The sequence below is a fragment of the Falco cherrug genome, chromosome 3 (genome assembly GCF_023634085.1).
Source record: "Falco cherrug isolate bFalChe1 chromosome 3, bFalChe1.pri, whole genome shotgun sequence".
Classification (NCBI taxonomy): Eukaryota; Metazoa; Chordata; class Aves; order Falconiformes; family Falconidae; genus Falco; species Falco cherrug.
This window is the reverse complement of record NC_073699.1, coordinates 27746998-27762084: the sequence shown is the minus strand read 5'-3', so window position 1 is coordinate 27762084 and position 15087 is coordinate 27746998. Positions and strand designations below refer to the sequence as shown.

The 15087-nt window shown below is 35.3% G+C and overlaps 1 protein-coding gene across 50 annotated transcripts in view; it reads left to right on the top strand.

Annotated features, from left to right (window-relative positions):
* Positions 1-15087, top strand: part of RIMS2 (regulating synaptic membrane exocytosis 2) — a 485159-nt gene that overhangs the window by 346459 nt on the left and 123613 nt on the right. For 39 of the 50 annotated variants that reach the window (XM_055705905.1, XM_055705897.1, XM_055705915.1 and 36 more), the window contains 2 exons: positions 6053-6106; positions 7756-7800. The exons of the other annotated variants lie outside the window; for them this stretch is intronic. In XM_055705905.1, the coding sequence (XP_055561880.1) occupies positions 6053-6106; positions 7756-7800 (99 nt within the window). The remainder of the gene's footprint in view (positions 1-6052; positions 6107-7755; positions 7801-15087) is intronic. 50 annotated transcript variants of the gene reach the window in all.

The following is a 15087-nucleotide window of genomic DNA, read 5'->3' as shown; positions in this document are numbered from 1 at the left end:
AGGCTACATAGGGAAAAATAAACCCAACTGCAATTGATGTTACTTGAATGCACAGATGTAGTTAGAATTATTGTCATAATTATTTCGTCTTTTTTGTATGCAGACCTGTGGCTCATAATTTGTTCAGGGTTCTACATGAAAAAAGGACAGTATAAATAATACTATCTAAATACAATCATCATTAGAAAAGTACCTAGACATGTACCCATTTATAAATAACCAAGGATTTATACTGCAGCAAATAAGAGTATTTCAATTAACCTACATATGTACATACCTTTCCAGGATTAGCACTTCAGGCACATATTTAAATTTAAGCATTTGAGGCTATTTGCCATCTTTAATGTTAGCCATTAATTTCATCAGAACAAATTTTTTATTGCAAATATGTTATAATGTTATACAGTTCCTGAATTACTAGGTAATTTTCAAATAATATAGGAGCAAAAATGAATCAGGATAGTATTTCAAAAAGTTGTAATACTTTTGCTTAAAATTAAATCCCCTTATATTTCGTACCATTAAAAGCATTTAAGTTGCTTAATAGCAAGCCACAAGATATCAATTGCAGTCCTTGGTAATACCACTGAGGGTCTATATATAGTATTAATGTATCTGTTTCATCAGACTTTTTAATTTAGTATTTACAGTGTTTATAGTTTATTTCCATTTTGGAAGTAAAACTTAATGAAAAGGAAACTCTCTTTTCTCAGATCATCACTAGTGTATTCATTTATTTGTCTTCATATGTGTTGTGAAATGCTTATATGAAATACAGTCTAGATATGCCAGGAAATAATCACATCTAATCACATGATGTTTGCTGTCATTGCTGTATATGCTTTTATGGTTTACACTCTTCCCTGCTCTTTGCTTAGTATATCTATCTAGACTGTAAGCTCTTTAGGGCAGCAATTGTGAAGCACTGCATATTTTTACTGTGTTTGATTAGGGAGGGTAGCAGTCTTATTTACATCATAGGGTTTATATACAGAGGAATATATTAAATACAATAAAATAATTATTTTTTATAGGAGTGCTAGAGTTGTTTGCTCTGGTAAGTACTGCTGGGACTTGAGGACCTTTATTTGTTTTTACTTGAAGACTGAGTTATATTTTCCTGTACCTCTGTAGTAGTCTTTTGGAAAATCTGGGTTGTGGAAAAGTGCCAAATCCACAGATACTGGAGTTTTAATATATCATCAATGACTCAACATACAGTAGCTAGACACATTTCATGTTGAATTTTACATGTACAAAGGTGGTAAACACTGTAGTTAAAAGCATAATCCATAGATACAGCTTTCACACAATATTCTATATAATTTTCTGTCATGAATTAAGAGCTCATATTCTAATAACAACATTGTTCTACTTCAAGACTTTTTCTACCCTTTTTTAGGATTTTCCTAATCCTTTTCTTTAAAAGGAATAATAATTTTCTTTTAAAGGGATAACACTGTAGAGGAACAGCAGATTGCCTAACTTCTGTCAGCAACAGGACATATTTATGATTAATAGCATTTTATTATTGTGGGGAATTGAATTTCACAAAAAGTTATTTTAAGAAAATGAGGTACGAGTGATAAAACCTGAAATTCATTAGAATCGAAAACATTGACCATAGTAGAAGGGGTTTATGTTATTTTTTAGCAAATAAAGCAGCAATAAACCTGAAAACTTTGTGTACATTTGAGTAGATTTCTATGTGTTATTATAATGCCCTGGTTATAATCAAACCAGTTGTCTGTTGTTGGGAAGGCTGTATGGCTATACTGGGAATTGTCATTGTCACAGAACAGTCCTTTCTGTTCTTACAGAAGCAAATGCTTGCCACCTTTCTGTATGTATCGAGGATTTTATTTTTGACCAGATTTAATTAAAATCTTACTGAAGAAAAGAGTTAGTAAAATACACATTACAGACAAAAAGGAGTTGGAAGTCGTCTCTGTTTTGTAAAAGAGAAAAAGAAAAACTGTGTTTGTAACTCTTACAGCCGTCTCATTTAGTCTATATCTATTTGATTAATCTGGATTTGTTCCAGGGTTGAAACTGTGTATCATTTCTTTAAGTGTAGTAGAAATGCAGGGACTCAAGTAGAAATGAGGAACTAATTTGCAGTTTGGGAGATTTTTCCTTATAGTGCACCACTCAGTATAATGTGGAATATGGCATGCTTATGGCTATGTGATATTACAACTGGAAGGGAAGAAATACACAGGAAAAAATACCTCTGGGTAACTGCTATCCTGATTGGAATCAGAATTAAATGACATCGATTTAATGTAGATTTAGTTTAGTGAACTGTGTCATGTGTGGTTGAAGGTTTTTGCTCCGGGACATCTAGGTTTCCCCAGAATAATTTATTTCAAAATTCTGAAATAGACAGAGAAGTTTGTTTTTAAGAAATATAGCTGTGAATAGCTATGAAGACCGTTCCTAACAGTAGCATATTGCCCTATATATAATTTTCTCAGTGTCCCACATGCTTAGTAGGAGAACACACAAATACTGGTAGCTACATTACATTTAGAATTGTTAATGGGCATGACATTTTGGCTAATTCCTTGGCTTCCCACAGCTGTGTTGCTGCCAGTATCAGCTTTACTGTTCAGAAGACTGAATAGCTGTGAAATGCATGTTATTATCCTATCTAACCAGAATATACCATAAGCATCTAGACAGTTTGGGTTTTGCTTTAGACACTGTTAGTTTAGTGTATTTTCACATTAGATGGCTGAAAAACAGTTCTGAAAAGAAGTATGAGACCACTTAAGGTTTTATCAGATTTTCACTACTGAAGTGCCAGAGGATATCTTTTCTTAGATGAACTTTTGCTTGCATATTTTTTAATTATGCTAGAGAGATCTTTTTTCTAATGAACATGTATAGGAAACAATAGTACTAAACTGAACTTTCTTTTAGCAGCGAAAAGGTTATGTACTCTTAAATGTTCTGTATTATTAGCACTATCAACAATAAATGACTACTGAAATATTCATAACTGTTAAGGGTTAACAAGATTTTTTTCATTCATGTACATATATAATACATTTATTTGTTCCTGCTTGCCTTGGTAGAAGGATGAACTCAATGACTAGTTGCTGCTAATTAAAATAGAACACCCTAAAGTGGTCTTGAAAGTATTCAGTATTAGCCTTTTCAATTTGTTGTTAATTACTAATCAGAGAGAATTATTTCCTTATATAGATTTTCCCTTTTCCTTTTAAAAATAAACAGAACCCTTTCTTTCTTCATCCCTACAAAAAGAACCCCAATCATCCAACCAACCATAAAAACTAGAAAATTGTCAGGCCAAACAAATGTAATAAAAGCTTTAAGTATAAAAATGAAGTGCTCAGAAATTTAGCAAATAGTAAAGCTTAGTGAGGATTTGCCATTCTATTTATGCTCTGAGGTATAGACTTTAATTACATGCTCTCAGAATAATCTTGTGTCTTGGGAAAGTTCTTTCAGAGGCTGTTGAAAGTGGCATTAGTGCTGATTAACTGTTCCCTCTTAATTCAGGTATGAATGATCTTATTCCAGAATAAAATTATCTTCAAATGGAATTAACAAGGGTAGATGATTAGGTTTAATCAGGGATAGGTATCAGCCATAACTCCCATTTTTATATCTCTCAGATACAATTTCAAATATTCAAAGAAACAAATACCAGTACTGTCAATTGTATTGTTGTATTGCAGTATAGAGTGCAAGTTGCTGAGCCACTCTGATGGTTGGGAAAACACAGACACTATTGACAGAAAGACATGCTGTTTGTTTTAAGAGGGTTTGTCTTGTTCAGAAAACAATTTCTCTGTTAAATGAGAAATCATTTTGCAAAATGAGAACGAATTTTAATGTGTGTTTTCCAGTGCCCTGTCATAGTTTGGTGGGAGACAGAGAAAGGCTATTACAATGCAACTGCAGAGAACCTGCGTTCACACTGGTCGTAGTTCTATCATACTCTATCAGCTGTGATTTCACAAGTTTTTAAAAATATATGACATACAGGCAGTCTGCTTTGTAAAAGGTGGTTGATCACATGTATATAATATAGGATAGGAACCTGGACTATCTTCAGCTTGGCTAGGAACCCAATGACTTGGTCAAACACAGCAGTATAAAAAATGAAGGTACATATCTTTGCACCCATCCCCTTTTTGTGCAGATATCTCTGTGGTACTGACTGTCTGTGTTAGACACCTCTGTGCTTGCACTGGGTAACTTGCTTTACATGCACTTGGCAGGAAAGGAAAGAGAATAGCTTAGTTAACATCAGTAACGAGGCTGCCTTAGGATAATACATGAATCTGCACTGGGGTTTTGATTTCAACGAGGAATTTGCAAATATACCTTCGGGATTTACTTGTGACTGCTTGGTTTGCTCTCCTGAGAGATGGAAAAGTCCTCAGCCCCTGAAAGATACTAAAGTATTTTATTTGCATTGGTACCATTTCCATAGAATAACTTTAACAAATGTTACCTGTAACCAGGGCTTAGAATGTTTACTTGAAAGGTTCTGATCTTTCAGCGGAAGTAATCAAAGTAATCATAATGTTCTCTTGGATTGGCAGAAGTAGGAATTAAACACTTCTTTATTTATGCCAGTTGAAGATCTTAGCATCTAGGTCTGAGACTACACAGGACATAAAGAAAAATGAGTAAAGAATCATACAATTGTCTTTCTAACAGCCATTGTTGCAGGGTACCAACATGCCAAAACCATTTTAGTTCAAATCTAGTCGAATCAATCTCTTAAAGTCTTTGGCACACCCATTATTTTCTGTGACAGAAAGCTTACTGTATAGATGATGTCTCCACTGAATATTTTAAATGGAATATCAATGTCATGATTTCAATTGGAATTTAAATGTCATGATTTTATCACAGAATTATAGAGCAGATATCTATGTAGAGGTGTTTCCCTTGCATTGTATTTGATTATAGCATATATCTCTCTCCCTATTAACAATAACCTGTTCGAACAAGTAGTTTTTTAACTACTATTACATGCTAACTAAACCTGAACTCAAATAATTCAATGAGCTATTTAGTTGCACATAAACCTATACAAGTAATGAGAGACGTGGAAAAAATTCTTGGAACAGAGAACACAAAAATTATTAAGTAATCCAGTTCTGAACCTTGAAAAGCTGCAGTATATTGCATCACATCAAAACAGTGTTTAATGAATAACTGACATGTAAATTAAAGCAGGCATACGGTACACCAGTTATTCAGCTCAACAGTCTTCTATATTGTTACTGTTGCTACCCTGGTATTAGATGAGCTTTGCCACAAAAGAAAGTTATGGAGCTTTAGTAATGACATAAAAGAAATAAATTTGTGTTGCTTATCATAAACCGTATTGTCACCATAGTTTCCAGCTATTTCAGTGTTCCCTAATATTTAGATGTGTTCTAGGCAACTGTAGTTACTGACGGAAAAGTGTCTTTCTTTCTGAATTCTAATTACTCTCAAATCCAGGTAAAGGAATATCATCGGACAAACTGAGGATTTTTTTTCTAAGCTGGAAAAACATTTGTATTGTCTCTGCTTATTATGGTACTGAGTAGGCTCACTTGCTTACAATTTATACACAATTTTAAATATGCTTTTTTGCAAATAGAGGCTTGGACTTTTACTTCTAGAGAAACTAAAGTAAAACCAAGCAGAAGATGCTTTTTATCCAATTATCTACCAATATATATCTGCTTTCTCTGCTTTGGTACTTACTGTCTGCTTTCCAGTGCTTCAATAATTTAATAAGAAATTGGCAACAGGGGATATTAAGGGCTACATGTCATCATCATTACTTGCAGAAGGATCTCATTGGAGTAAACCAGAGATATTAATAAAAAATAACTCAAGGATTTATTTAATTTTTGATTCACTCAAAGATATAATTTATGCCACAGACTGAGGTATTTATGTTATTGTGAATCTTTTGTTTGACATTTATCTTTTATTTGAACAGCTTGTAACAAAGCATGCATGTTTTTGTCTTGCTTTTTTCCTCCATCATACCTTGCTTATACAAATGCAGCAGAAGATGAAGAAAACAAGCGTCCTGGCATTCAGGAATCAGAGGTCGAGGCAGGTCTGTCTGACCACAAGTATCTATCTCCTTTAGAAACATTTTCCCCTAAGCATGTAGGGAAGCTTTACCAGCCAGCTTGTAAATATATTAAAGTAAAAATCCAGGCAATAATTTTATCATTTTATGTAAGAATAACACAAACAAATTCAATATAGCAGAGTTGATTTATCAGTTTGTGAATGCTTAAAATAGTTCAACCTACAAAAAATCACCTAACTTTTTACTTTTTTTTATTCCTCTTTATGAAAGCACTCTGTACTTATGACCAAATTACAGACTTAACAGATCTGGGTCAACACCCCTTAAATGTGGTACCCTCTACTTTGCATTGATACTTTTTACAAGCAATGAAGGACACGTAACTGTATCATGACACTTTTTTTCCCCTAGCTTGTGTAGTCGGACTGATGATGCTGCACAAATATAGTAGGAATCTGCATTACGTGGAAATACTTTGACTATTTTGTATACTGTCCCTCATTCTACTTGGAAGACGGTTCAGTTGGTAGAAAAAGGAAGTTAGTGTGGTGAGAAATGATAGATGATGATCAGATTAAACAGATGTAAATATTTTTTTCAACTCAGATACTATGTGATTAAAATACACAACTTTACTTTCTAATTTCAGAAAACATGCACTGTGCAGGTTCAAAGACATGCAGGGCTCTAAACATTTTTTCAACAGTCATTTTTCTGCTCTTAACTTTTTTTCTCAAAGGAGGAATCATAAAAGCATAAATGGGCATTTATGTGCACTGTTAATAGGTTACAGTCTGTTATCCCTGTTAATAATTCTCTGTGCCAACACATCAACTGCAGCGGATGTGGAAGAGCAGCACAGATAAGCTTTTCTGGTTATAAATATTTGGGGCTAGACCAATGCTAAACTTAGCTGCCTAAAAGAAGACAGTACAGTACATACCTCAAGGCCCATGGAATGAAGCCCAGAGAAGGATAATGCACTGAGGGTATTACTGCAGTTATGTGAAGAGAATTAAGTGCTCCGGAAGGGTGGCCCAAAAAGAAAAAAAAAACAAAACAAAACAAAAAAGACAAGCTGAGCAAGAAACACATTTAGTGCTAGCTGGTAGGAAAAAGTACTAGCTAAACATAAGTATGCCTAATGCCATCCCCGCTTAAAAGTGTAAGTGCCTGAATCACAGTTTATTTGGAATCCTGTGCCCTGGACCCTACTCCTGTTGTTATTTAAGGGGAAGGAAATATGGATCCCTATTTTATTCCTATAAAAAAAGTCAGGAATAATTATTGTGATAGGGCTCATTACTTGTTCAGAGATCTGAATAAACAGAATAATTTCAAGATCTGGGAGGTGGAAAGTAGGATTATTATTTCTTTTTAATTGTAGTTTTCACTTAAGCTTCCAAGGTATCCTTCAAGATCTTTGCCTTCCCATTTTACATTATAGTTCAGTTTACATTTTGCCTGCTTTTGCAATGGTTCTGTCTGTAAGCGTGTGTTGGTCACTGCTGTGTGTACTGTTCGCTCTGTGTGTTTTGTGATAACTCAAGCATAGTGCATGGAATTGTGTTGCCCTAGTTTGCAAAATATTTGTGTGCTATAGTGACATTGTTCATCATAGTTTCTGTTCCAATTGTTAATTATCATTGTCTGTTTTTAATGTTATAAAGATTGTGAGGAAAAACATCAAAACCCACCTCTTAATGGGCGAAAAGGCAAGTTGATTATGATATTGCTAGTGGTTTGTGGGTGCTTGAAAGATTTACTTATTTTTGCTGCATGTGTGTGTGTTGCTGAGTTCTACTAGCTCAAAATTAGTAAGTTCATGTATGTTCAATTTTAATGTGTTGTTTTGTTTCTTCATGTAAAATGATTATTTTCAGTGTGGTTTTAAAATCTTTCTTGGGATCAAAAACTCAAGATTTTTGGCTTTTGATTTTTTTTTTTTTATACAGCTAACTGTATTACTGAAGGTGTAGTTTACACCACCTAGATGTACGATCATGTTGCATATTTAGAACTAGTGGGATAGTTTCTGTATTTTTACTCATTTAGGAATTTCCAGTCTGCCTTGGCCTAAGAGACCAAGCACAGCTTGCAAACATCTACAAAATTGTCTGCATGGTCTTCCACTTTTTACCAGGTCTATATATTTTAAAAGTTTGGCACACTTTGGCTAGTCACAGGAGGGCAGGACCATTTTAGTTAGCACATACTGGCAGAGAAAGGCTTATCTCTGTTGTCTAGTCCTTACTATGTTCAGTATTCTCTTCTATTTGAAGTGTTGTAGAAATAAGCTTAATTCAAAGCACTGAAATGTTAACAGGGAAATTTAGATTTATTATCTAAAAAAAAAGAACAGGAAAGTTGCAGTGAACTGCAGCTTGCTTTGAAGTTTTCTTTGTGTTCATGTTTCTAAATAGCTTTGATAATTTTGAAGGAAACTGTCACTATTTTTCCATGTACTTCTAAAGCCATATTACATTTAGACTTTGTCTCATCAGTATCTTCTGTGAGTGAATGAAATGTCATCTAGATAGTGCCTTGGGTTTATTAAAACTTGGATAGCCACTCTTAACATTTCCATCTCTACCAGGAGCTCACATGGGGAGTAGCCCCAGTTACACTGTTATAGGCAATTCCTAGCCTTCTATTCCCTAGAATCCAGTTGCAGAGGGAACACAGGTATCAGGAGAGCAGGGGTTCAGTTTTGCATTGTGTTGCAGGGAAAACCACACTGTTTTTAGTATGCTGCTTATTAATCCAGTGTAGACAGACTGAATGAAGTGTCTGCAGAGAGGGCACTGTGTTGGCAGCCCAGCTGAGCAATGCACTGGGTCACCGACCTTATGCTAGTGGCTGTGCCAGCAGAATCCTGAGAGAATTTGAATTCTGGTAGTCTGCTGTTGTAATGCATGCTAATTACCAAATAGTTCAGTGTCTCATACTTTTAAGATTCAAAACCCAATCCTGGTAAAGTTGGAGGCTTTTGCCACTTGACTTGATGAGGTTGACAAACCTAGAATCAGTGGTTAAGTCAGGCTAAATCTGTTTTTCTTAGTTTATCTTCTACTTCTTCAACAAAACCAATATTTTATATACTTAATTATAGTGCCTGAAAGATGTACTTTGCACAATAAACTAAATACTACTAACCTGCATTTAAGACAGTTTTTTTTCCATATATTTATTAATTTGTCTACAGGGTCCATTTTATGTTTTAGAAGTTTTTTCTGTAGAGCTTCTTTACTCCAAAAGACTCGTCTGTGCCTAATATTATTTGATTTCAAATATTTATTACCAAACCCACTATCTCTTTCAATTTTTCCTCAGGTCTTTTGCATTTCTCTTTCATGTATTTTGTAAGACACCTTTTGATCATTTGAGTTTGTAAGAAAAGGCTCCAGGTAATTCTGTCCTTTACTGTCTTAATTTAGGGTGTATAAAAGAGGACATCGTTACCAAAGCAAAATTTTAAGCCTTTCAGGTTATCAGTTCCCTCAGTCATTAGAATATTTTACATAATTACACAACAGCTTTTTCTATATTATGGGAATCACAAAAGCTTGCCAGTTCTCATCTTCCAGCTTGAGAAGTGTCTGGAACCTGTTTGTATCTTGAGCCTATACCAAGAGAAAACCCAAGTCACTGAGTCCTCCCCTTTCTATGCAGGTTTCTGCATGCATAGGAACCCCACTACTCTGTGAGCAGTCTGGATGCCTGGAGTACTAGAATTGAAAGTATGCTGTATTCCAGACTTGTTGCACAGTTTAAACACCATCTAAAGAATTTACGTGACTGAAGTGCAAACTAGGCAGAATAAAGGGAGCCCGGTCAAAGAAGTGACAACAGACGGACCGGCTTAACTGACTTTCAGAAATAGTGTATACATATCTTTTTTGAAAAACAAGCATGTGGCTGTCATGCCAGAGGGAACTCTTATCCTGCTGGCTGATCTGAGCATCTTCTTCCATCTAAGACTGTTGGAATTCCTGGAAATGGGACTTACATTTTGCCTGAAGTACTAAACATGAGTGCAGTGAGTCTCTTGTGTGCTCTCTATTCCCCTGGCCCATTGACTCTAGTTTTCATTAAGAGACCATGAAAGCTACTGAATTTTACATGAAAAATTATATACTGAATATGTGTTTTTTGGTGTGCTATGAGAATACTTAACATATTCATATGTGTTATGAGTACCTAGAGTAATACTACATTTTAATTAAATTCTAGTTCAAGCGAAGTAGGGTTTAAGTAAGGTATAGACCTGTTTGAGACTGTGGTAGTTGTAGACAGGCACATAACTGCAATCTGTATGCTGGGAAATTGGTGGTGGTGGTGGGGAAAATGACAACACAGCAACACAAAACAGTAAAAGTAAATTACCCTTGGGATGCAAATTCTTCAGACTGAAGAATGTATGTTCTGCTGAAATTCTTTATGATATAGATGACTATTTTACAAATCTAGCTCTAAAACTACCAGGGAAATATGACAGATGAGAAACAGTCTAACTATTTACTTGTCCATAAATAGCTTCAAATTTGACTTATTTATACAAAATGTGAGGTGGCATCTTTCAAAACTACATCCCAATATAAAGTAACATTTCTAACACTGATACATGACAATGTGATGTCATTTGTCATTTAGTGAAACTAGTTTGTCTAGTTACTAATCTAACATTTTACAAGTAATGGTGAAAAATAGCACAGGTATTTTGCTGTGGACAGCATTTGCATTAAAGATGCATGTAAAAATTGCATGTAAATTTGAGCAATAAGAAAACATACGTTATTAGTTAGTACTAATTGATACGCTGAAGAACCTAGAGCTTTCTGAAGAAACAAAACTATATTTTTCATTTTTCTGTAACCATTTATTGTATTTTCTTTACTGGTTAGTTTCCCCTTTAAGGCAACAAGTGCTTAAAACTACTGGCTTATTTTCAGAACCATTTTTTGAACTGAATAATTTTTTCACATTTTAGAGTTGTGCCATAAACTTCAATCTTAACTGCACTTAGCAAGGGTAGAACATCTGTGATTGCTTGCAGAGCTTTTGTGTGTTTGTGAGAGAGAGAGACAGAGAGATAGAGATGGTCATATAATAGTAAATTACCTTTCTGCATAGAAAATATTTGCTATAAGATTGCATCTTTTTCAGTAAAGAATAAAAATAACCTGGAAAAAAAACCACCCGTATACCAAGCTAAACCTTATATCTTGCATTCCGCAGGGTAGATTTGTAGGCTGTTCACATTTCCTTGTGTGCACAGAGCATTCCCTAGCACCCACAGAAGAATGCAAACTGAGCAGAGACTATGAGAGAGGTGCAAAGCAGAAGCTTGCATTTTGCTCCACATTTATGTCAGCCATTACTTGCAATTTGCCTTATTTAAACTCATTAATCATTAGATTCTGGAGATATTTTGACTTTGTGTTTACCTTTCACGGCAGTATGAGGCAGGTCTGACTAAAAACCTGTCTAGCCCTGTGCCTGGTCCTCAGCAGACCAGTTGTGTATGCTGGGGAAAAGGAATATGAGCAGAAAGAGTGTGTAGTACTGCTTATCCAGGATACTGGCCCCCAGTCTCCTATGACTTGTACCTCAGGAGTATACAGAAACATCAGTGGTATCTTTACATGGTGTTTTTGCTTCCCTCATAGGCTCCCTGCACCCTTTCTCCCACGTTAAATCAGTACTGCCAACGTAAACCTGCAGTGATTATCCAAACCGGTGACTCAGTAGAGCTGATCTTCTGAGATACCCAAAATATGCCTATTGATAACAGGCCAGCAGGCCAGCTGTATCACACTCATTTCTAACGTGTTTCAGGCATATAACCAGAAGAGGGAGCAAAACTGCCATATTTTAAAAACATACACGCTACAAAACAAACACGCAAATCCTCTCCCTGCCCCAAACAGTCCTGAAGAAAAAGTCCTGATAGTGGCTTAAATATATTTACTTTGTGATCTTTAAATATACTTTACTAAATATTAATATACACGTATTTAATGTACCATTAACTGACTGCATTTTTTCTTCTGACTGATCTGGTCCATGTAAGTTTTTCTGGTGTTTCTTTGAGTTTTAAAACTCTATGATATGTAGAAAAGCAGCAGCATGATAGTTTGATTTTTAGCTAAAGGTAGGCTGTGTTTACTGAACGATACTGCAACAAGTATTGTCTGTGACCTTGCTTGAGTACATTTACAACTTTTCTTTAAAATAAGCAGTAGAAGATTCAAATGACTTTATTTCCCATATACAGGGATCTACTAGTAAAACATTTTAAAAATAAGCTTAGAACAGAATTGATGGAATTTGCAGCTAGGAAATATGATGAGAAGAGACTGCTACTGGACTAGACTTGTTAAGTGATTTACATCTACAAATAATCTAGCCTTGAAATCAATTGGAAGAAACATTTCTGGAGTAAAGGAGTAACCTACAGTGCACTATCATTTTTGTTATACTAGTAATAATAATATTAAATGAAGATATGTGGCAATATTTTTTATTGCCTACCTAATGACTTCCATTAAAGTTCTTTTAATGTATTCCCACAGCAGCCCCAGCGAATGAAGCCCAGGCCTTTTTTTGCAGAACGTGTAGTTCAGTAAGGAAGATGAAATCAAAACAATAAATAATTCAGATATGTCAGAATTTTTATTGGAATGCTGTATTAGTTAAAACCATGATATGTGATGCTTACATAGCCATTTATGAACAACAGTTTATTTATTTTAGAATGTTATTAACATACCCCAGTGTTCATTAATTGATTTGACACAAATTTGCCAACTACTTTGATGTGAAGGGGTGTGTGCGCGCGTGTGTGTGCTGTTTGGCTCATAGAACACAGAAGGGAGAGGTACTCTGCCTGCCTTCACACTGCCCACACTTTACCAGCATTTTGGGACAATGCTCTAAGATGCAAGACCCAAATTCATTTCACTCTTTGGAGGAAACACAGATTATCATGTCTCAAATGAATGCCTTGAGCTGCAATGTATAGAATCATTCTTTGAATTATTCTTCCAGTGTATAGAACAAAAAATGTAGGTTGACTGTTACTGTGTCAAGAGGAAGCTAAGAGTGGTGTCCTCAGGTTTGCTGTAGCATGTTATCTAGAGAGACAAGAGATCTTGCTCTAAATTTTGTCAGAAAAAAGACTATATGTGTTGTTATTTGTCTTCAGATACTTGACAAGCCTAGTTGCTGTTACAGCAAGGTAGGGGAACATCAGTGCTATTTAACTGAGGCATCTGAAGGTTTCTCTGGCGTAGGAGCAGCAGCAGCCTGGCATGAAGCCTTCACTGCTGACTTTGTACCACTTGGAGCTGGCCTTGATGCCATTAGCAGCATGCTGGTGGTGCAAGGTGGGGCTGGATTCATTCCAGAGATAATGTAGTACATCTGGGATGATTCATGTATCATGACTTGAAGCCATTTGCTTTCCTAGTAGATGTTTGATACAGCTGAGAACATTTCTTTCTGTGTGAACTCTCAAGACTGATGGCTTTTATTTTTTATTTTCTTAGGGACTTTGTTTTGTAAATGAAAACTTGTATTACATGAATTTAGCCTTTTCTACCTCTTTAATTAATACTTCTTCTTGTATTCTTAATGCATGAGTTAAAGATCTTAAATATGTGGTTCAAAACGTTTCTCAGCTTTTGACAGTTTATCCTGCATTTCTAATGGCTTGTTGTTGTGCTGCTTTGTGTTTCAGAAGCACTAGCCAAATCCACTTTTGACTCATTTTTACAGTAGTTGTTTCCATAAATTACTAAGAACATAATTCCTTTCTGAGCATTCATCTTACAAAATTAAAAATAAAAAGGGGTTCTGAAGATTTTTCTTTTGCAGGATAAGATGACTAAATTAACTATGTCCTAACGAAAAAGTGAAGGCTTTCTGATAAGCTAATTAAAAGTCTAAAACTAGAAATGCACTGATAAAAATTGGTTCACAGAAGTTTTAGGTGCTGAAAAGAATATAAAAATTGAGTGGATTTAATAAAAAAAAAAAAGAAATTAAAGTAAAAGAGAAAGTATATATGAAATCTTTCAAGCAAAGGGTAATTGTGAAAGGGCCATTACTGTCTGTAGTGAGGAGGAAAGAAAGGAGGGAGGTAGCATTTGCTTAAGAAAACCCATCATTAGCATCTGGTATTTTGCTGCATCATCTTGTACTTCTGCAGTTTGCTGCATCATCCCAGTTCTACTGCAACATTCCTCGTGCTAAGTTGGCATGTTTAGAAATTCAGAAAAGCTGGAGATATGCAACTATTCTTACCATATATTACTTCCTTATTTTTAATATTTTTCTTATTGAATATTCTAAACAAAAATGGAGGAAATGTTGGGGTTGTACTTAACACTAAATCTACTGGAGTGCACACACACACCCCTCGCAGGCAGCACAAGTGAGTATCATTCTCAGGAGGGAAGGGTACACAATCAAGTGTCATCCTGAAGGGCAGTGGGGAGAGCCCAGCTACATAATTCACTGTGGTGGGCAGTGCCAAGGGGGTAGGTGAAACAGCTGCATCTAATGAAACAACTACAGCTAAAGATGGGACCTTCCATACTGATGGGAAAAATCTGGATCAGTGCACTTGTCAAATCCTTCCAGCCCCAGCGATGCATCAGATAACTAAAATATTCTGACTGAAGAATCTCATATTTAATATAACCTATGAGGTCCTTTTGTATAAATATTCAGTAAAGTTACACCTTCCTTTATACATAAGACAAAACTGATTATCACAACATAAGACAGGCTGAAGTTCATTTGTATGAGAAGTGAGAGTGGTAAGAGGTGAATGATGAATTAGAAAACTGTATGGTTTCTGTCTGAATATTTACAGTTTGACTAAAGTTGGCTCTGGTTAAAACAACAAAGGAATAGATGGTGGCCCTTTGCCTTGGGGGTGGGGGCAAAGAGATGTTAGAGATATAATGCATATTTATCAATCCAGAGAGGACATG